The sequence below is a fragment of the Coccidioides immitis genome, assembly GCF_000149335.2.
Source record: "Coccidioides immitis RS genomic scaffold supercont3.1, whole genome shotgun sequence".
In the NCBI taxonomy this organism is placed as follows: domain Eukaryota; kingdom Fungi; phylum Ascomycota; class Eurotiomycetes; order Onygenales; family Onygenaceae; genus Coccidioides; species Coccidioides immitis.
The window spans coordinates 6,372,902-6,388,704 of record NW_004504310.1 but is presented as its reverse complement, the minus strand read 5'-3'; the positions used below and the strand labels follow the sequence as shown (position 1 = coordinate 6,388,704).

The window sequence follows — 15,803 nt, the reverse complement described above, 5'->3', positions numbered from 1 at the left end:
ACTGGAGAGATTTCAACTAATGCGCAATACTACATACATCAAACCGCCCGATCCACCTATAAAAAGGAAACGCTCCAAGTGCAGTTGAGAAAGGTAGTCGGCAGAGCAGAATCCAGTTCGAGCCTTTCGGAATCTTTGCTGACAGGTATTGTGTAAAGGCTTGGTTTGCGGATTGCAGGTAGGCCGATTATATGAATCTCATCCCGATTCACCTGCAAAATCGGCAAATCCAGTACCCTCTCGCGCCGAATTTCATGAGCAGAGAACATGGCAAAAAAAACCCTCCAGCAGCTGCCCTGGTTGTGGGTGAATATGCACCTTATTTGCCCGATCTTGGTGCCCGACGCACGAGTATACTCAACCAGATCATCGAGTTTCAATGTAGTGCGATGCGCATCTCCATTGAATGTAAAGGTCAGCTTTTGAAACAATCGGATTGGGGTCGAACCTCCGCCAAGCATATGTTGATATGCCCAATCACTGCTGTATGAAAGTCGGAGCTTTTGCAAAAAGGAATGCGTAATTGGTAGTTCGGAAAGCCGCGCGCTTTGTAAACCAAGCAATTCCATGACTTTGCGGCTAGCTGGTAGTCGGCAGTAGGCATTGATTAAGGTATGGAAGGGGGTGGTAGCATATGAATCATCGGCTTCGTCGGCATTCTCATCATCATCTTGTTGCTCATTGTGTTCCGATCGCACGAGGTCTTGCATGAGAATCGGACATTCGCGATGAAGTTGCTTCATCTGGCTGCTGATATAGGGTTCCGATTCCATAAGAGCCCCATCAAGAACCAAGGATATAGTGCGTTTGAAGCTCTCATGAATCAGTAAAACCTTTTCAACATCACGCTTGTTGGTTCGCTGCACAAATGCTTTGTATTCACGGTGTTTATCCTCCCCGATCAGTACATTGCAGTTATTTGGCACAGCATACTCCTTTGCCTGGTCGGCATAGTGCACCCCGATATGCATGTTTGGTCGGTGTTTCAAAGCATGTAACATCTTACCTGCTTTCGGGGCAATACTGACAGTGTTGATCGAAATGTCCTCCGTCGGGGGTGTCACAATCCGATTGAACACTGGTGAATTCTGCCGTGATCTCAGCATCCATACTGCCCGGCTAGCCGACCGTGGTGCCTCGGCAGCCATGACAGTAGCATCTATCACTTTCTGAAGCATAGTTCGGGCGTTGGCAACCACACTTTTAAGTTCATTGTACCCGACAGATGTCTGAGAAGTCAATAGTGAATTGCTTCTTGCAATAGCACCAAAGGTTTTAGCAAGCAACAAACACGGAATGTCGGGATCAATTGACTGTTCACCAAAGGAGTTATAGAGAGCCTGCTGAACAACAGTCTGAATCCAGTCAGGCTTTAGGGCAAAGCGGAGTATAATTGGGATCACAATTGAAGCTCGGGCGTGTTCCTGGATTTGGTAGGACTCCAGATGGGTAATTGGGGACTGCAGTCGGGCCCAGCGTCTCCGAAATGGAAACCTCTGTAGGGTTTGGCAGTATTCCTTCTGCCCCTCAGGTGTCAATATATGTGATATCAATAATGTATGCGCAATTTTGGACAGGCCCGAAAATTCACTATGACAGGGGTCAGAGGGGAAAAATGTCACCAGATTCAGTGCCGGGCAGATCTTCAAAACTGGGGGACTTTCCTTGGCCAATCCATGGGTCTTCCACAGTGCTTCTCGCTCGCGAACAGTCCGCTTCGCCTCAATTTCGGCCCGCAAATTGAGTAGCTGGTAATGGTATCGGCCGTGTTTCACCAAGTCGAAATTCATATTGAACCTCTCCGCATCGGAGACAGTACAGCTCCGACAGGAGACTGTTGCAGTAGGGCGTTTGATTCCAGCATTGTCATTTTGCTGCGGCATGTCACCAAGGTAAGCAATACAAGGAGCAATGACCCTGACAGTTCCTTCACCAGTTACCACAATGTCAAATCCTCTTTCAACTGCTTGTAAACCGGGAGCCAACGCCTCCACAACATCGGGAAAATTTGTAGCATGAGGCCCGAGAGCAATTGTATATACATTGTTTCGTCGTCTTCTTTCGGAATCATTAAGTCCTGCAGGGATCATATAGAAGCCAGTTATATTTCGGTACATGTTCCGATATAGACCGAATCCGTCAATGAACAGCAGGAAGGGAATGGATATAGTCCTCTTGATAGGGTCGCCTGGGCAGAGCATCTTGATCAGCATATCCCTCCCGTATGCCGCGATTTCCAGTTCACCCCGGAGCGGAGTGCTAAGTCGGAGCTCTTGTACAGATGATGTGTGGCGAATTGTATTCATCACTCGCCGTACAAAGAACCCATTTGTTTCTGAGGGTTTGTAGCTACCCGATCCGTCAAAGGTGTAGTCAAGATGGACATCCAGTCGGGCTAGAATGTTGTCTTCATGTATGATGTGAGTTTCCTGGTCTTCCAGTAAGAGCAGCTCGTTCGGGCAAAGCGGAGGTCTCAGCGAATGGATTCTTTTATCAAAGCTGCTGGCAGTAATAGTGTACTGGACAATAAGAACAATTTCACCGGGTTTTGTGCAGGCCAGTCTCCGGTCCCGACCCACAAATTGAATCCTTCCGATATGGATTTCTTGTTCATTCCAAGTGCACTTACATGCAGCATTGTTGCACCTGAAACGAACAAAATCGGAAGGAAAGACTGGTGTCCCGTCAGGATACCATGCAAAGTCACCCGACGAACATCTAATGGAGCTCCCCCAGCTCCATGATTGCCACAATTCGGTCGGGTTGTCAACTAGGTCGGCCATACCAATATGTATCTTCTTGCGAAATACAGGAGACCTTGCCAGTAATGACAAAAGAGCCACAGGATCCTGAAAGAATAAATTAGATGTAAGAGATGTCTGTATTAGTCGCTTCTCGGCAGGCGAAAGAGTTGGCATTTTCAATGGAACAGCCGGTATGGATGCCCGTCGGATGGGAAGCATAGGGAATTGAGCTCTGCATTTCTTCTTCAACGTGCTCAGCCCCAATGGTAGAGATCTCAGTGCACCGATGTCTTCGGGAATCTGTAAGACTTCCCGCAGTGCCTCGTAGTGTCGGCGAGATATTCCCGATTTTTCGCACCATAATCCTAAAGCGAGCGTGAAGTGGTCCAGCATTTCATCAGGCTCCGCACGCGCATGGACTAGGACCTCCGACGGGTCATTCATTGTAGTCGGGATGTAGGTCTCAGCTGGCTGGTCGCCCAATGAATCCTCTAGTTGTGAATGAAAATCGGAATCTCCATTGCCAACCGGGTGCACTGGATGTAACATAGTCTGTAACCAGGGTTCGGATTCGGGCTCTTCATACTGTTGTGATTCATTGTTATCAACTGATCCCATGGGTAGAGCTGCCACTGCTTCTTGTATAATCTCCTGCACCCTGATGTCTTCTGGTTCAGAATGAGTGTCGGATAGAGCGTCGGGCGGAGCATCAGAGGCATCTGAAAGACTTGCTGCATCCTGTACACAGTGATTAGAATGATGCAGGCTGACAGAGGATCCAAGGTCTTACACTCAACCCTGACTCCTCAGTTTGATTGTTCGGCTGAATGTCGGGTTCCACTGAAGGTAAAACGCGATTGCAATCTTGCGATTCCCGCAACAAATGGGCAGGCTGTCTGCGCCTTCGAAACTGTGAGGCTGGGAATGGCAAATGAAGTCGCCTTCTCCAAAACATATAATCCTCTATGCGCCTCAAGTACCTCGGACCTCGCATGTTTGCTTGAGGTTTATACGCCGGTTTCCGCAGTGGTTGAGTTTCAAGTTGCAGGAACAGTGAGGGTTGCTGCGGAATTGCTTTGGGACAAAGTATGTAGGAATTAGAAAGAAAATTGCTGTTCGATTGGGGAATCGGACGTATTATAGCAAAGTTGAATGTTAGAGCAGCCGCAAAATGTGCCAACTGTGCCGCAGACCAACTGTAATATCCCGATCACCTAGACCTGTAATTGGCCCTAAGGGATGCAAGGTCAGCGATGATCTGCATCCTCCTGGGTGATCGGCCTATTTCAAAGAAATCAATCACTTAGCGGCGTTGAATTTTAGAATGTAGGGGAATATGGATACAGATCTGAATAGCAACTTGGGCAGTCGAATGCGCTCCAAGTCAACTATATAATAGATAGCGAACCCCTCCGAAATTCAAGCATTCACTCTCATTCATTCTCAACGGCAATCCGATAGCCAAAATGTCGGAGACACAGAGCACGCCAGCGCCAAAAAGGACAGCTCGCACCTTCCCATGGGCCCAATCGCACAACATGCCAAAGGCTCAAGGGGCATCATTCAGTTCGAATACAAGTACCCGAACTGAAGCGTTCTCTGATCATACAGAGATTGAAAAGCGGGTTCGAGTGGTGGAGCACGAGATACGAAATCGGGTGCGATGGGCCTATATATCGACATTAAATACTGACCCGATTCCCGATACCATCCAGGAGGTGCTGAGCCTTGAGGACTGGGAAGCCGGGAACGACTCATATTTTTGTGAACTTTCCAGGCGCATGTCGGACCTCTGTAAAGGTTGGAAATGTAAGACCTTGAGTAGCTTGAAGGTCGGAACAACGTCCCTAAACTCCTAGTTATGGTATAAACTGACCTCATTTGCAGGATCATGTCAGGGAATGTATTGAACTCAGCTTGACTGAGAATCCCGATTTCGGACTCCATGAAATAACCGATCGACAAAAGCTGATCAGCTATTTTGCCCGATTGTTCAAGTGGGACCAATTCTGTGAAGTCTTTTACTGGGTCAAGCCGTGTGTCGATTTTGAGAAGTCAGCTCCACAAGGGAAATGGTATTTTGAACGTAAGTCAATGGTAAATCTTAATTGCCATGATTTCTGCTCTGACAGTTATGGCAATAGAGGTGTATGCAAATTTAGCAGCATACGTGAAGCTGTATCTTGATGACAACAGTCCGAAACGGGACGCATCCACCCCGTTGACCTACACCTGGGATTCTGTACTCAAGCTCTGGGACTGCTTGACACAGAAACCAGGACTGAGAGATGTCAATTCGGACGACTTCGCCCGACGGAAGGTCCGACCAAGGAAGCCAAAGGCTGTCCATGTTGAGACTTTGCCAGGAATTCTGGATGCGGTCCAGTTGACATCTAGTATGCCGCCCAGGGAACCCGATTCACGTCCGGCTCAGGCAGTGCAAGCTCCGCGGGAGCCAGAGAATGACGATTCAGACAAGGAGAATCGGAATCCTTTGCAGGACATCACGGAGGATTATTTTGAGACTGCGACAAATCGGCCTGCCTGTTCAAAGAGACCCGCGCCAGCCGCAACTGGTCGCATGCCCCGAAAGAGACGCAGATTCTAGTTGAATACATGAAAAGGTGCCTTCTCGGGTCAAAATTGGCTGTTAGTTTGTGCTTCAAAATAGATTTCGGGGTTTGATATCTAGACTTCAATGCAATGCTCTGTTATATCAATGCTTGCAAGAGCCGAATTTCGCTATATTCAATATATATCTCTTTATCGTTCACCGTAATCGGCCGTAGGAGCTCTAAGCAAAATGAGTTAGCACTTAGTAATGTATAAATAGACACGTCCCGATTAGGAAATCCAAAACAATCAAGCGGACACGCTAGATATAATAATCTCTTCCCACACAAAATCTCTCTCTTCTTCTCTTCTTTTCTTTCTTTCCTCCTCTTGAGCTCATTATATTTCTCGTCGCCCCTCTCCCCCTATTCCAATATCGAGGTAAGTGGTGGATTTCAGAATGAAATAAGGAACTGCAGCAAACTGAAGGACAATATATGCAGAAATAGCAAAAAATGGCTCCGCAAACGCGTAAATTGGCAGCAGCTCAGGACGAGCACTCCCCGATGTCCACAAAGAAGAAGCCAGGGCGAAAGCCCTCGGCTGTCAAAGAAGAGCCCGCTATGATGGGCGATACACTCTGTGGCCGCTGTTTGACGTTTGTGTATACGGCGCACATCGAAAAGCCTTGTTCCCGCAAGCAAGGAACCGCGAAGGCCTGCACCAATTGTGCAGGAGATAAAAAAGCCTGTGCTCCTGTCCCTTCAGAGCTGCAGAAGGAAGTGGCAGCATTGCTGTCTGACCATGACGATTTCCTCAGGCTTAAGAACGCGACGCTCCGAGAGGAATTGAAAGCCAGTATGGCGGAACAGGCCGCTGGTCTCAGTGAATTGCTTGCCAAAATGGCACCCCCGTCGGTCCGAACTGACGAATCCCCCCCTCCCCCCCCCTTCAACGCTGAAGTTGGTGCTGCCACTTTGGCAGCGTTGGAAAAGCTCGTGTCCATCCAAGCCGAACAAAAAGAGCTTGCGGAGCATACATTCCGCTCTGTCAAGGTAGGTTGAACTGATTGGATATCATACATTCAACTCATGCTAATGTAGTTATATATATAGAATATTGAAAGGACCTTGGCCGACATCCGCCAGGACTTAAAGTCCAATTGTTTACCTTCTGCGGTCAGTATACTTGATGCAATGTCGGGATGAATTGAACTGACTTTGATATTTGATGACAGAAAAAGCGAAAGGCAGAAGAAACCGTCTATGAATCAGCAGCCAAGATAGGCCGATTTGCTGCTGCCCTGCCCTCTGCTGCGTCCGCTCCTCCCCCCCCCTCCCCCACTCCGATCACGCCTTCTCCCTTCGTTCAGTCGCAGCCGAATATCTCTGCGTCGGGCCTGTCTCCAACTGGAGGCAGTGGAGCCGATTTGCTCGAAAGTACGATCAAGCGGCCCGAATGGGCTCGCCCTGACGATTCTTCTGCGCTGGTTTTACGCCCTGTCCCCGAACCAGAGACTCCAACCGGGGAGGCTCAAATTTAAAAAAAAAAAAAAAAAAAAAATTCATTACGATTCGGGTTGTGCGGGTGGTTTGTAATACTTAGTTAGTTCCTAGTAATTGAAAAGCTTCCGAATCGGGTTCAAAACCCTCAAGTTTAAAAATATATACGTTCCGAATTCTATACGTTTCGGACCCTTTATACGTGCATTGTAAATATATGGTTGATCTACGGTTTCAAGCTTGCGACCCGTGGTTCAACGGGTCGCGTCGGATAAACGTTTTCCGACGGTTGCCCGAAAAGCTCATTTTTCCGGTATGGACAGCAGCTTTGGTCACATGACCTTGTTGGTAACCCGTTAACTTAAGATACTTCGATTCCTTCCCTCCCCAACAAGGCCTTGAAGCAGTGGGTTGAGGCCCTTATATATGCAAAAGATTTTTATCTTCAGTCTCCGAGATCCCTTCTAAACAATACGGACACCTTGACTGGCCTGTCAACCGTACATCAAACCAGAAGCGCTACCGTCGTGAACACTGGCCAGAGCTTGAAACAGCATTATATATGTGGATTCAACAGGCAGAGACATCGATTACACTCTCTTTTGGAAGATTCTGTCAGTATATAAGGACCGCGAGATGCCTGCATTCAGCAATGGCTGGCTTAATGGATTTCAAAACCGACGATCGATTAAGAATCATATATACCATGGAGAGGCAGGAAGTGCTATTGATGCAGAGCAAGAGATGAAGAATATAGGAATGGTTCTTCAGCATTACAATGCCAGGGATATATTCAACTGTGATGAGACTGGACTCCTTTGGAAGATGGTTCCTGGTCGAGGACTCTCTACTCGCTCTCTTCCTGGCCGAAAGAAGGAAAAGGCACGGATTACTGCCCATTTATGCTGCAATTCTGATGGATCTGAGAGATTACCTATATGGTTTATTGGAAAGGCTCAACAACCGCATGCTTTCCGTGCCGCAGGCATCAATATTGAGAATCTCAATCTCAAATGGAGGCACAACAAGAGGGCCTGGATGACGGGCATTCTCATGGAGGAATGGCTAAGATGGTTTGATTCCAAAATGACTGGCCGTCAAGTAGTGCTTTTAATGGATAATTTCTCTGCTCATGGACTGGCAGTTGAAAATATCAATAAGAGCCTTTATCCCCTACAGAATACACTGATTATTTGGCTTCCACGAAATGCAACGAGCAAATATCAGCCACTAGATCAAGGGATTATATATTCTTGGAAGTGCCACTGGAAACGGCAGTGGATTACCTATATGCTTGAAGAATACAAGTCGAACCGTGATCCTCTTACTACAATGAACGTGTTGAAGGCCCTACGCTGGGGAATACAGGCTTGGGATATCGATATGGCGCCTGCCACTATTCAACACTGCTTCCAGAGAGCCTTGTTCAAGAAGACAGCTGTTCTGCCCAAAGATCTTTCAAGTATACAGATCTCCAATGATTTCCAACGGCTCTGCATGGTCTCTGGTATTCAAAACCCAATGAAAATTGAAAACTTCCTCAATCCCGCGGAGGAAGTAGTGGAGGACTCTTCTGAAGACCTCGAGCGCCAGATAATTGAGCAGCTGGAGCCAGAGGAGCCTGAGGATGAGGAAGAGACTATAAATATGGAAGCTGATCCGCAAATCAGCACCACCGAGGCCCTTGACATGGTGAAAAGGCTTCGCTTGTATGAAGAGCAGCAGGATAAGGGAGATACAGAGCTAATTCAACAGTTAAATCGTTATGAGAGAAGATTAGGGGTTCGGAGGCTTGAAAATCAGCAGCAGCAGGATATCAGAGCGTATTTTGTAGGCAGCGCTTAGCAAAATTCGACACGAAGTCAGTTCACAAACTGGTCAATGATCAGAACCCATACGTCCTTATCTTAACAGTGTTGAAACACCGAACTGAATGGGTATATTTGAGATTGGGTAATATTCATATTGGGACGATGATACTATGCCCTATGAACCTACTACTGCGAATCCAGCCACCAAAAATATGAAGCTAGCAAAGGCCTTTTTAGGGCATGCGGCGGCTTGCAGGGAAGAATAGAAACGCTCAACTGGCTTATTTTGGCGCTTGCACCCCTCAATTCCCAGGAGGGTTTTATATAAACCTTGGGCAGGTTCCGCATTTAACTTCCTTGTGGCTCGCTTGATCCAACAATACCCAGATCCATAGTTTTTTGCCAGTCATGTTTACTCCGTATTGGATGTATAAATATTGAATCTTTGGTCGACCCCTTTGCTATTCCTTTACCATCCCGCCCATATCAGCGAAACTCTTGGAATGGACACCCCACCATTCGGATCATCTTCGACAAGCTCCAACAGCGGTGTTTTCATCTTTGACCCTGCAACGCCGTCGCGGTCATCAGAACGTCGCCCAAAGTCCACCCTATCAGGCCTGTTTCACCAGAACTCTTCGGATCGGGAATCCACACGGCCTTCCTCGAGGCGCTCTAATGAATCATCAAACGTTAGCCTTAGTCCTGCTCGCCAAAACGATGCGAGTCAGACCACTACACTGGCACAGAGCATGTTTAGGTTAGACCCTAGGTCGCAAACCTCAGGAACAAGTTCTCAAAATGCCACATCGTGGGAGCCATCCCGGTTCGAACATACTGACTTCACATTTGCCTTGTCCCCTCGTAATGTTCCCCTTCCACCGAGTGTGTCTAGCAGGACACCGTCTGAACTATCCAGATCAACAGCGGCCCCTCGTAATGTCGCTCTTCCGGCGAGTGTGTCTAGCAGGACACCATCGGAACTATCCAGATCAGCAGCAGCCCCCTTTAGAGCGTTAAATGAAATTCATCCCAACTCAATGAGACAATCATCTTCATCGGCTTCAGCACGAACCAGCAGCCCGACGTCCGTCTCTGGCGGCATCACAATTTCCGAATTATTCAATCCTGCACCTCGCAATGCGGCATCTGGTTCCGCGCCCTCTATCCGAAGTTCTATTAGCCACATATCCGTAGTCGATGGCATTGCGCAAATGAATATCAATGGAGGATATAATTCATCCTCGAACCGGACGACACACCCTACTTTGCCTCGCGGAAGCCCACACGGGGACGATTTTCACCGGCCACAAACCGACTATCGATACCCTATCGAACAGGAGACTCTTCAAGAGAATCAGTCGTACTTCAACGCGGAATTTCAAACCAAGTTGAGAAATGGAACTGAGGTTGCTCAAATTATTGCAGAGCTTCTTCGCGAGTCAGGCATTGTGAATGAAGGTCTTAATAATGTTTGACCGGAAACGATATTGAGTACTATTCTGCCAAAGTACCCACGACTTTGTTACTGCAGTTCTAATGATTCCGTAGTCACTTAGCACTGTTTGTTAATGCGAGAAATTCTTCCGTTGCAGTTAGACTCAGGGAACGGTTCCCTGACGTGGAGTTTGAGGTCTTTTGCGTTGACATGGGTCATTATCAAAGGCCTTTCAATGAAAAGCAAGTTAAACTGAGCGGTATACCGACATTGAGACGATTCTGCCATTCTATTCCGGCAGCATCGTTATACGCGACCGGTTGCAATTTTCTGAACATTTCACTGCCATCTCTTGTTAACTCTCTAGAAGTGTGGTATGATTCTGGTACCCATGCGAGAAGCCAACTTGAACCTTTGTTGAATCGAGTTTCAATAAGGGATTTATTTGAGGTTTGTTATTTGGAGCCCCAGGGGCCAAGTTGATTTGACTAATTGAGCATAGAAACTCGACTCACTAAAGCAGAACTGGACGGATGAGCAGCATCATTTGGGTCAAGCCTCCCTAAGGACCTCTTACAGTGAGTCCACCTTGCGAATCTCAAGAAGATACATAATATGCCACTGACTTGTGAAGGACGAAATAGAGAAGCAATACAGGCTGCAGCCAACGCTGCTTGCGAGGAATGGGACAGTGTAAGTAATGGGCTATCCCTTGCCCGTCTGGCGCGGAATCCTTGCTAACTTCACACTTAGTGGCATCACGGTATTCAGGTCTCCCAGCAACATTCCTTGTAGTTCAAACTGATGGAAAGCGCAGGTTCCTACATTTCGTGGTGTAAGCATTATGGCACCAATTCTACTAGAACACAAAAGGATAGGTGCTGGAATACAGAACTCATTTCCGGTATGACAAGTAATACCGCGGTTGCATGGGAAACTTTGGATGAAAGGGCAAATAATAGTTTTGACAAGTGGTTTGACGTGCTAAGCTCTGCCCTTGACGGCCTTAAGGAAAATGCTCGAGGTTTGTTGGCTTCGATAAATTCAACAATAGATCATGTCAGTACTGACTATTGTCGTAATTCTATAGCTGCTAAGGCTACCGCGGTCCCTATTATCCAGCTTTATATATTGGAAATATGACATCGAGCGGATCATACAAGAGGCTCAACTCGCGTATATGAACTCGCTAAGGTATCATAACTCGTGGTTTAATTTCATGAGCACTCGGACTTCTAACAAAATCCCTTGACAACACTTAGGTCCCTGAAACGGGATGCTACTGGTGGCCATGCCATATCGCTTATTACTAAAAACATGACTCCTGCTTACCGGATTTGTGCACGAGATAGAGGTATTTTTCCTATCAATCCTCCACGTCTGAGCAAAATCTTGACTCTATTTTCCTGTTTTAGGATCTGGTGTACACGTTCGCTCGCAATGCCGTATCCATAATCAGGTTAAGAATACAGGCATATTCGACTCTATCGATCAGGAAGTTCAAAGATCACTGGAAGCGTTTGCCCAAAGGACGGCATCATCCTTATATGAACAAGTCAAGGGCGTTTTTGAAGCAATTGATAGTGCAATTGCTGCTGTGGATACGGCAGATGAAACATTAATAGAGACTCATCCTGCGTTTTTTTGAAAGCATGGGGCGGGTATTGCCTTGGGCCAAGGATTTTGTGACTCAACTTAAAGAACACAGAGAAGAAAGTGTGCTTTCCACCGACCAGGCATAATGTTCCACATCCAAGTAAATTGGAAAACTGGCCAAGGGGACGGTAACACATGTTTAGAGAATACAAAGTTAATCATTTGACAGGATATAAAAAGTTTCATGTGTATTCTTATCAGATCATTCAACTAGTCAATACCAATTGAGTTCACCTTCGTGTTCTTTTCGATGATATGTTCAGGAGGTTCATTCTCCAACTTGTATTTATCCTCTTCTATAGAACCATCCCTCGTCTGTTAATCATCCCTGGCTAGATCTGACTGGAAAATCCAATAAAGTGCTCCAGTATTCAGATGATGCTACTCATCATTTAAGCAACGAATTGATCCAGGTATTTCTTGTTCGAGTCTTGAGAATTGTCCGTTGTCAAGCAGGCAAAATGAAGTGTTCAACGAGTCATTTCACCTGAGTCCACGCGATATCTCGGAAGTATATCCATAGCACGGCCACGGATCCTCACTTATTATTTGGCTCGTGACTCTTTGTATTATATGACGGTGCCATCCTTGGTGATATCAGAACGGGTTTGGGATGGCGGGGTAGACCCACCTCCGCGTTCAACATCGTCGATAATCTCATCAGGGCCATCGTGGGTCGCGTATTTCCTAGCCGCCCACTGCCGCCAATTTGGATACACCAACACACTAATACCACCAATAATGATAAAGCATCCACAAATTGCACCACCTATAACATCATAATACTCCCCGGCAGTTTCCACGCCGTCCCAGAATCTCCCCTCTGGTTCTGCAGCATTGAGAATGAGTGTTAAAAGCTGGAGGACTCCGATTACTACGGCGACAACGACAGTCAAACACGTCAATACGATGGAGTAGTAAAGGAACGCGATCGGATCCCGGGGACTGCGGGAAATCGCTTGTGGCCCCGCAGTGGTTCCTGGAACGGGAGCTGAGGATGGGGAGGACGGAGAAGAGGAGGGAAGGAAGTGCGTTGCTGGTTGAATGTATAAAGACAGCATTAGGGCACCATCGATGGTGTCAATGAGACACATCCCAGCTAAAAAACTCAGTTAAGTGTGATCCCCAGCTAGCAAACTCCTTTTTGGGTGCAGGGGCAGGCTCACCTGTGAACAAGATAGGAAATATCAAAATGACCCAGATGCTCGTTCCTTTAGCTGCCTGGACTGAAGATATACCAAGCAACGCAATTTCGGAAGAGGTGTCGAAACCAAGACCGAAAAGAACTCCCAAAGGATACATCTTCCATGGGCTGATATCCATTTTGTTAGCAATTCGTCTCGGCAAAGAGGAATGATTCGATATACCGGTTAATTAACTTGAACATCGCCTTCAAAACTCTGAACAAGACCCCGCCTCCCTCAATTTTCCAAATCTCTTCCGCTCCTTGCTTGTTTTTTAGGGCCTTTTTTATCTGCTGGATTAATTTATACAGAATATAGGCATTCATGATTCCTAGAAGTATGAGGAATGCGGAGCTGACTGAGCTTCCAATGATCCCTCCAACCTTGCCATACGCATCAAATTTAGAGGACACGGCTGCTGCGGTGGCAGCTACGACAATAGAAGTTATTATAACGATCCTATACCATATCTTAGCCACTGATGGGACAATCGATGGACTTGCGATCAGCTTGATCGGGAAAGGGGCCAGTTTTGCTTACGTTGAATGGCCGAGAGAGAAAAAGGTTCCCACAGTTACTGCCCGTTGGCCTGTAGCTAAGAGCCGGCGGGTCATGAGATCAATGGCCTGGATTGGTATGATAGTTTCAGCGCAGTTGTCCCCCGAAATAGTTTCAGGGGATGGTTACCGGACGCCTATGCACGTACTGATATATGATCCGCGTCAAGAGCATGTCTTAGACCCAGGGTGTACGACAATACTGCTGTTGATACCAAAGATCTAGTGGTCGATTCACGGGATCCTCTTATCAGCCAAGCCAGGTGCTGAAATAGGGTGTGTGTTGAAGCCTTCATTTTGTGATATGCTAATCGTCTGTGAAATACTTACGGATTGAAATGCTAATTTGGTCTGTTAGCAAAATGATCTTTCAGCTAATGTTGGAAGATTTAGACATTTTGACCATGACAAGTCAAATCATCACTTAACCCGAAAGGCAGGCAGACTATGGAATCGCGGCGTCCTATATGTGCACGTACTATAATCTAAGATGAAGCAGAGGTTATATCTAGCTGGTGGAAGGAGTCAAACCCCCACCTACCAGATCAACATACCTCCTCCTTATGCATTTGTTTGTATGTATGTAAATACATACACGCATATAACCGATTGACGCCAGAATCCCTAGTTACCAATGCCATTCAAAAGTGGAGGAAAGGAAGTGAGAACGTACTAAAACAACACCTGCTGCGATCCAAACCAGGATATTCACAACCGCAATCAAAAGAATGATCCCAATGGCTGGCAGTGGGATTCTCCTCAGCACCGGGACCCGACTGTGTGATTTACCCATCTTTTTGAGGAAGCTGCTGAAAGCTTGAGGCGAATGCATCTCGTTGTGTGGATTGAGAGGTACAGAGAGATCTGCCATAGTGATTGAACCGCATGTAACTGTCTGATTTAAACTATGTGACCGACCTGGGTTGTTAGCTCCTTCCAGTGCTATCCCCCTTACAGCTTGCGAGAAACTATTCCAACTCTCTTAAGGGCATTCACACAACTGGGCGGAACCCAACTCTATATACCTGCCGCGATGGAACCCCACTACCCACGCATATGCAGCTTTTGAGTTCATTCGATGTTTCTCGGGAACCATGATCCCAGACTCCGGTCAATGACGCCCAAATCAACCAATCGGGCCTTCATCTAACTCGGCTGGACAACTGGATAAATATCTAGGTTTAGTTGTACTCTCGCAATTTATATAAGTTCAACGTCTGAATAACGCTGGTTTCGTGACCAAATTTTCTACTCCGAACTGCTCAGGAAGGGATAAATTACTTTTGTTGTGCTCCGCAGATACCATACTATAACGATCGGCCTATCAAGGGTGGTCGTTGTACCATGTCTATAGATTTTCAACTAATAGTGACATCTATTTTGCGACAGGCTCAAGTCCTCGATTAGTAGTAAGTAGCACCTCTCGCGTGATCACAAGGATCTTCCTTTAGATTCCTCAATCGCCTCGAACTAGCCAGGGATGCTCGATTTCGCCGCCAGTCTGCGCAGAACATTCCGAAGCTTTCGGTAAGCAGAACGACCAAGTCGACCAATAGCGAATGGTGGGGCTCGGCGGAAGGACGCGGCGCTCGGTCCCTGCACCAATCCATCCCGCAAGAGGGCTATTCCAACTTTCCACAAACTATTATTTGAGTGGAATGGGCTAGTTAATTTGAAAATATTGATATTTATTTTCTCCTTTCGTTGCGATTGGAACCCCTCATCTCTCTCCCACGCGGCCTATCGATCTTTGAGTCCCTGGTAACACACGGAGAACGGGCTTTTGGCAACCAAGTCATAAAAGATATTTGCTTTTGCTCTGGATTCGGTGGCCGTGGAGCAAAGAGGAGCGGAAAAAGATATGTCTCACAAATCATATTGCTCGAGCTGGGTACGGCCCATGCTCAATTCCGCTTGAACCAGATGAATGAGCGGGGTATATTGTGACGGAATTTCTCTAACGAGTCTGATCGGGTTACTGGTGCCAAGGTTGGCGGGGCACGGGCACTGAGTAAGAGCAGGCAAATATAAATAAGCGATTGCTTCATTCCTGCATCCTGGAACAACGAATTGGGTCGATTGGGCTGGTTGGCCACTGAGGGGCTCCAGCGAACGAGTATGAGCGGAGAGAGGACCACGTTCCATAAAAACTGTTGCTCGACGAGGCGGGGGTGCTCCGCGATATTCGGCGTCGAGACGTCTCCCCCGGCGATAAAAAATCGTCGGCTCGTGTGCAATCTCACAATAATCCGTCCAGGGCGCCATGAAAGCTAAGGGACTGCGGCGAGTATTTTGTGTTGGAATTATGCTTGGCGGAGAGATTAAGGGCCTTGGATGACGTCGTAGGATTAGTCTAAT

At 47.0% G+C, this 15,803-nt stretch overlaps 4 protein-coding genes across 5 annotated transcripts; 2 read left to right on the top strand and 2 right to left on the bottom strand.

Moving 5' to 3' along the window:
• Positions 1-5,812: 5,812 nt before the first annotated feature.
• Positions 5,813-6,840, top strand: CIMG_12834 (uncharacterized protein; the record flags this gene model as incomplete). The annotated part of the gene is made up of 3 exons (XM_001247040.2): positions 5,813-6,352; positions 6,413-6,475; positions 6,535-6,840. 3 exons carry the CDS (start codon positions 5,813-5,815, stop codon positions 6,838-6,840), a joined length of 909 nt encoding a protein of 302 aa, XP_001247041.1.
• Positions 6,841-9,019: 2,179 nt separating this feature from the next.
• Positions 9,020-11,875, top strand: CIMG_00814 (uncharacterized protein). Its single transcript, XM_001247042.2, has 9 exons — positions 9,020-10,051; positions 10,162-10,498; positions 10,551-10,626; positions 10,683-10,741; positions 10,802-10,811; positions 10,866-11,076; positions 11,147-11,242; positions 11,311-11,402; positions 11,464-11,875. The coding sequence occupies exons 1-9, from the start codon at positions 9,114-9,116 to the stop codon at positions 11,694-11,696; spliced, it is 2,052 nt and encodes a 683-aa protein (XP_001247043.2). The 5' UTR covers positions 9,020-9,113; the 3' UTR covers positions 11,697-11,875.
• Positions 11,876-11,877: 2 nt separating this feature from the next.
• On the bottom strand, positions 11,878-14,345 carry CIMG_00815. Of its 2 annotated transcripts, none has more exons than XM_004445826.1 (7): positions 14,119-14,345; positions 13,776-13,786; positions 13,595-13,667; positions 13,429-13,514; positions 13,072-13,347; positions 12,871-13,016; positions 11,878-12,803 (listed from the first exon to the last, which is right to left on the bottom strand). In XM_004445826.1, the coding sequence occupies exons 1-7, from the start codon at positions 14,314-14,316 to the stop codon at positions 12,274-12,276; spliced, it is 1,320 nt and encodes a 439-aa protein (XP_004445883.1). In that variant the 5' UTR covers positions 14,317-14,345; the 3' UTR covers positions 11,878-12,273. The 2 variants fall into 2 exon arrangements, with proteins under 2 accessions (XP_004445883.1, XP_004445884.1); XM_004445827.1 differs by lacking the exon at positions 14,119-14,345 and adding an exon at positions 13,925-14,053.
• Positions 14,346-14,676: 331 nt separating this feature from the next.
• CIMG_00816 (uncharacterized protein) lies at positions 14,677-15,740 on the bottom strand. Its single transcript, XM_001247044.2, has one exon. It carries the CDS (start codon positions 15,708-15,710, stop codon positions 15,312-15,314), a length of 399 nt encoding a protein of 132 aa, XP_001247045.2. The 5' UTR covers positions 15,711-15,740; the 3' UTR covers positions 14,677-15,311.
• Between the last annotated feature and the right edge of the window lie 63 nt (positions 15,741-15,803).

Coding starts and splice junctions, on each gene's coding strand:
- CIMG_00814 (XM_001247042.2), top strand. CDS start 9,114: ATGGACACCCCACCATTCGGATCATCTTCGACAAGCTCCAACAGCGGT. Junction 10,499..10,550: donor CAATAAGGGATTTATTTGAG/GTTTGTTATTTG, acceptor AATTGAGCATAG/AAACTCGACTCACTAAAGCA. Junction 10,627..10,682: donor CTCCCTAAGGACCTCTTACA/GTGAGTCCACCT, acceptor TGACTTGTGAAG/GACGAAATAGAGAAGCAATA.
- CIMG_00815 (XM_004445826.1), bottom strand. CDS start 14,316: ATGGCAGATCTCTCTGTACCTCTCAATCCACACAACGAGATGCATTCG. Junction 13,515..13,594: donor TTGACGCGGATCATATATCA/GTACGTGCATAG, acceptor ATACCAATCCAG/GCCATTGATCTCATGACCCG. Junction 12,804..12,870: donor ATTTCCTATCTTGTTCACAG/GTGAGCCTGCCC, acceptor TGAGTTTTTTAG/CTGGGATGTGTCTCATTGAC.
- CIMG_00816 (XM_001247044.2), bottom strand. CDS start 15,710: ATGGCGCCCTGGACGGATTATTGTGAGATTGCACACGAGCCGACGATT.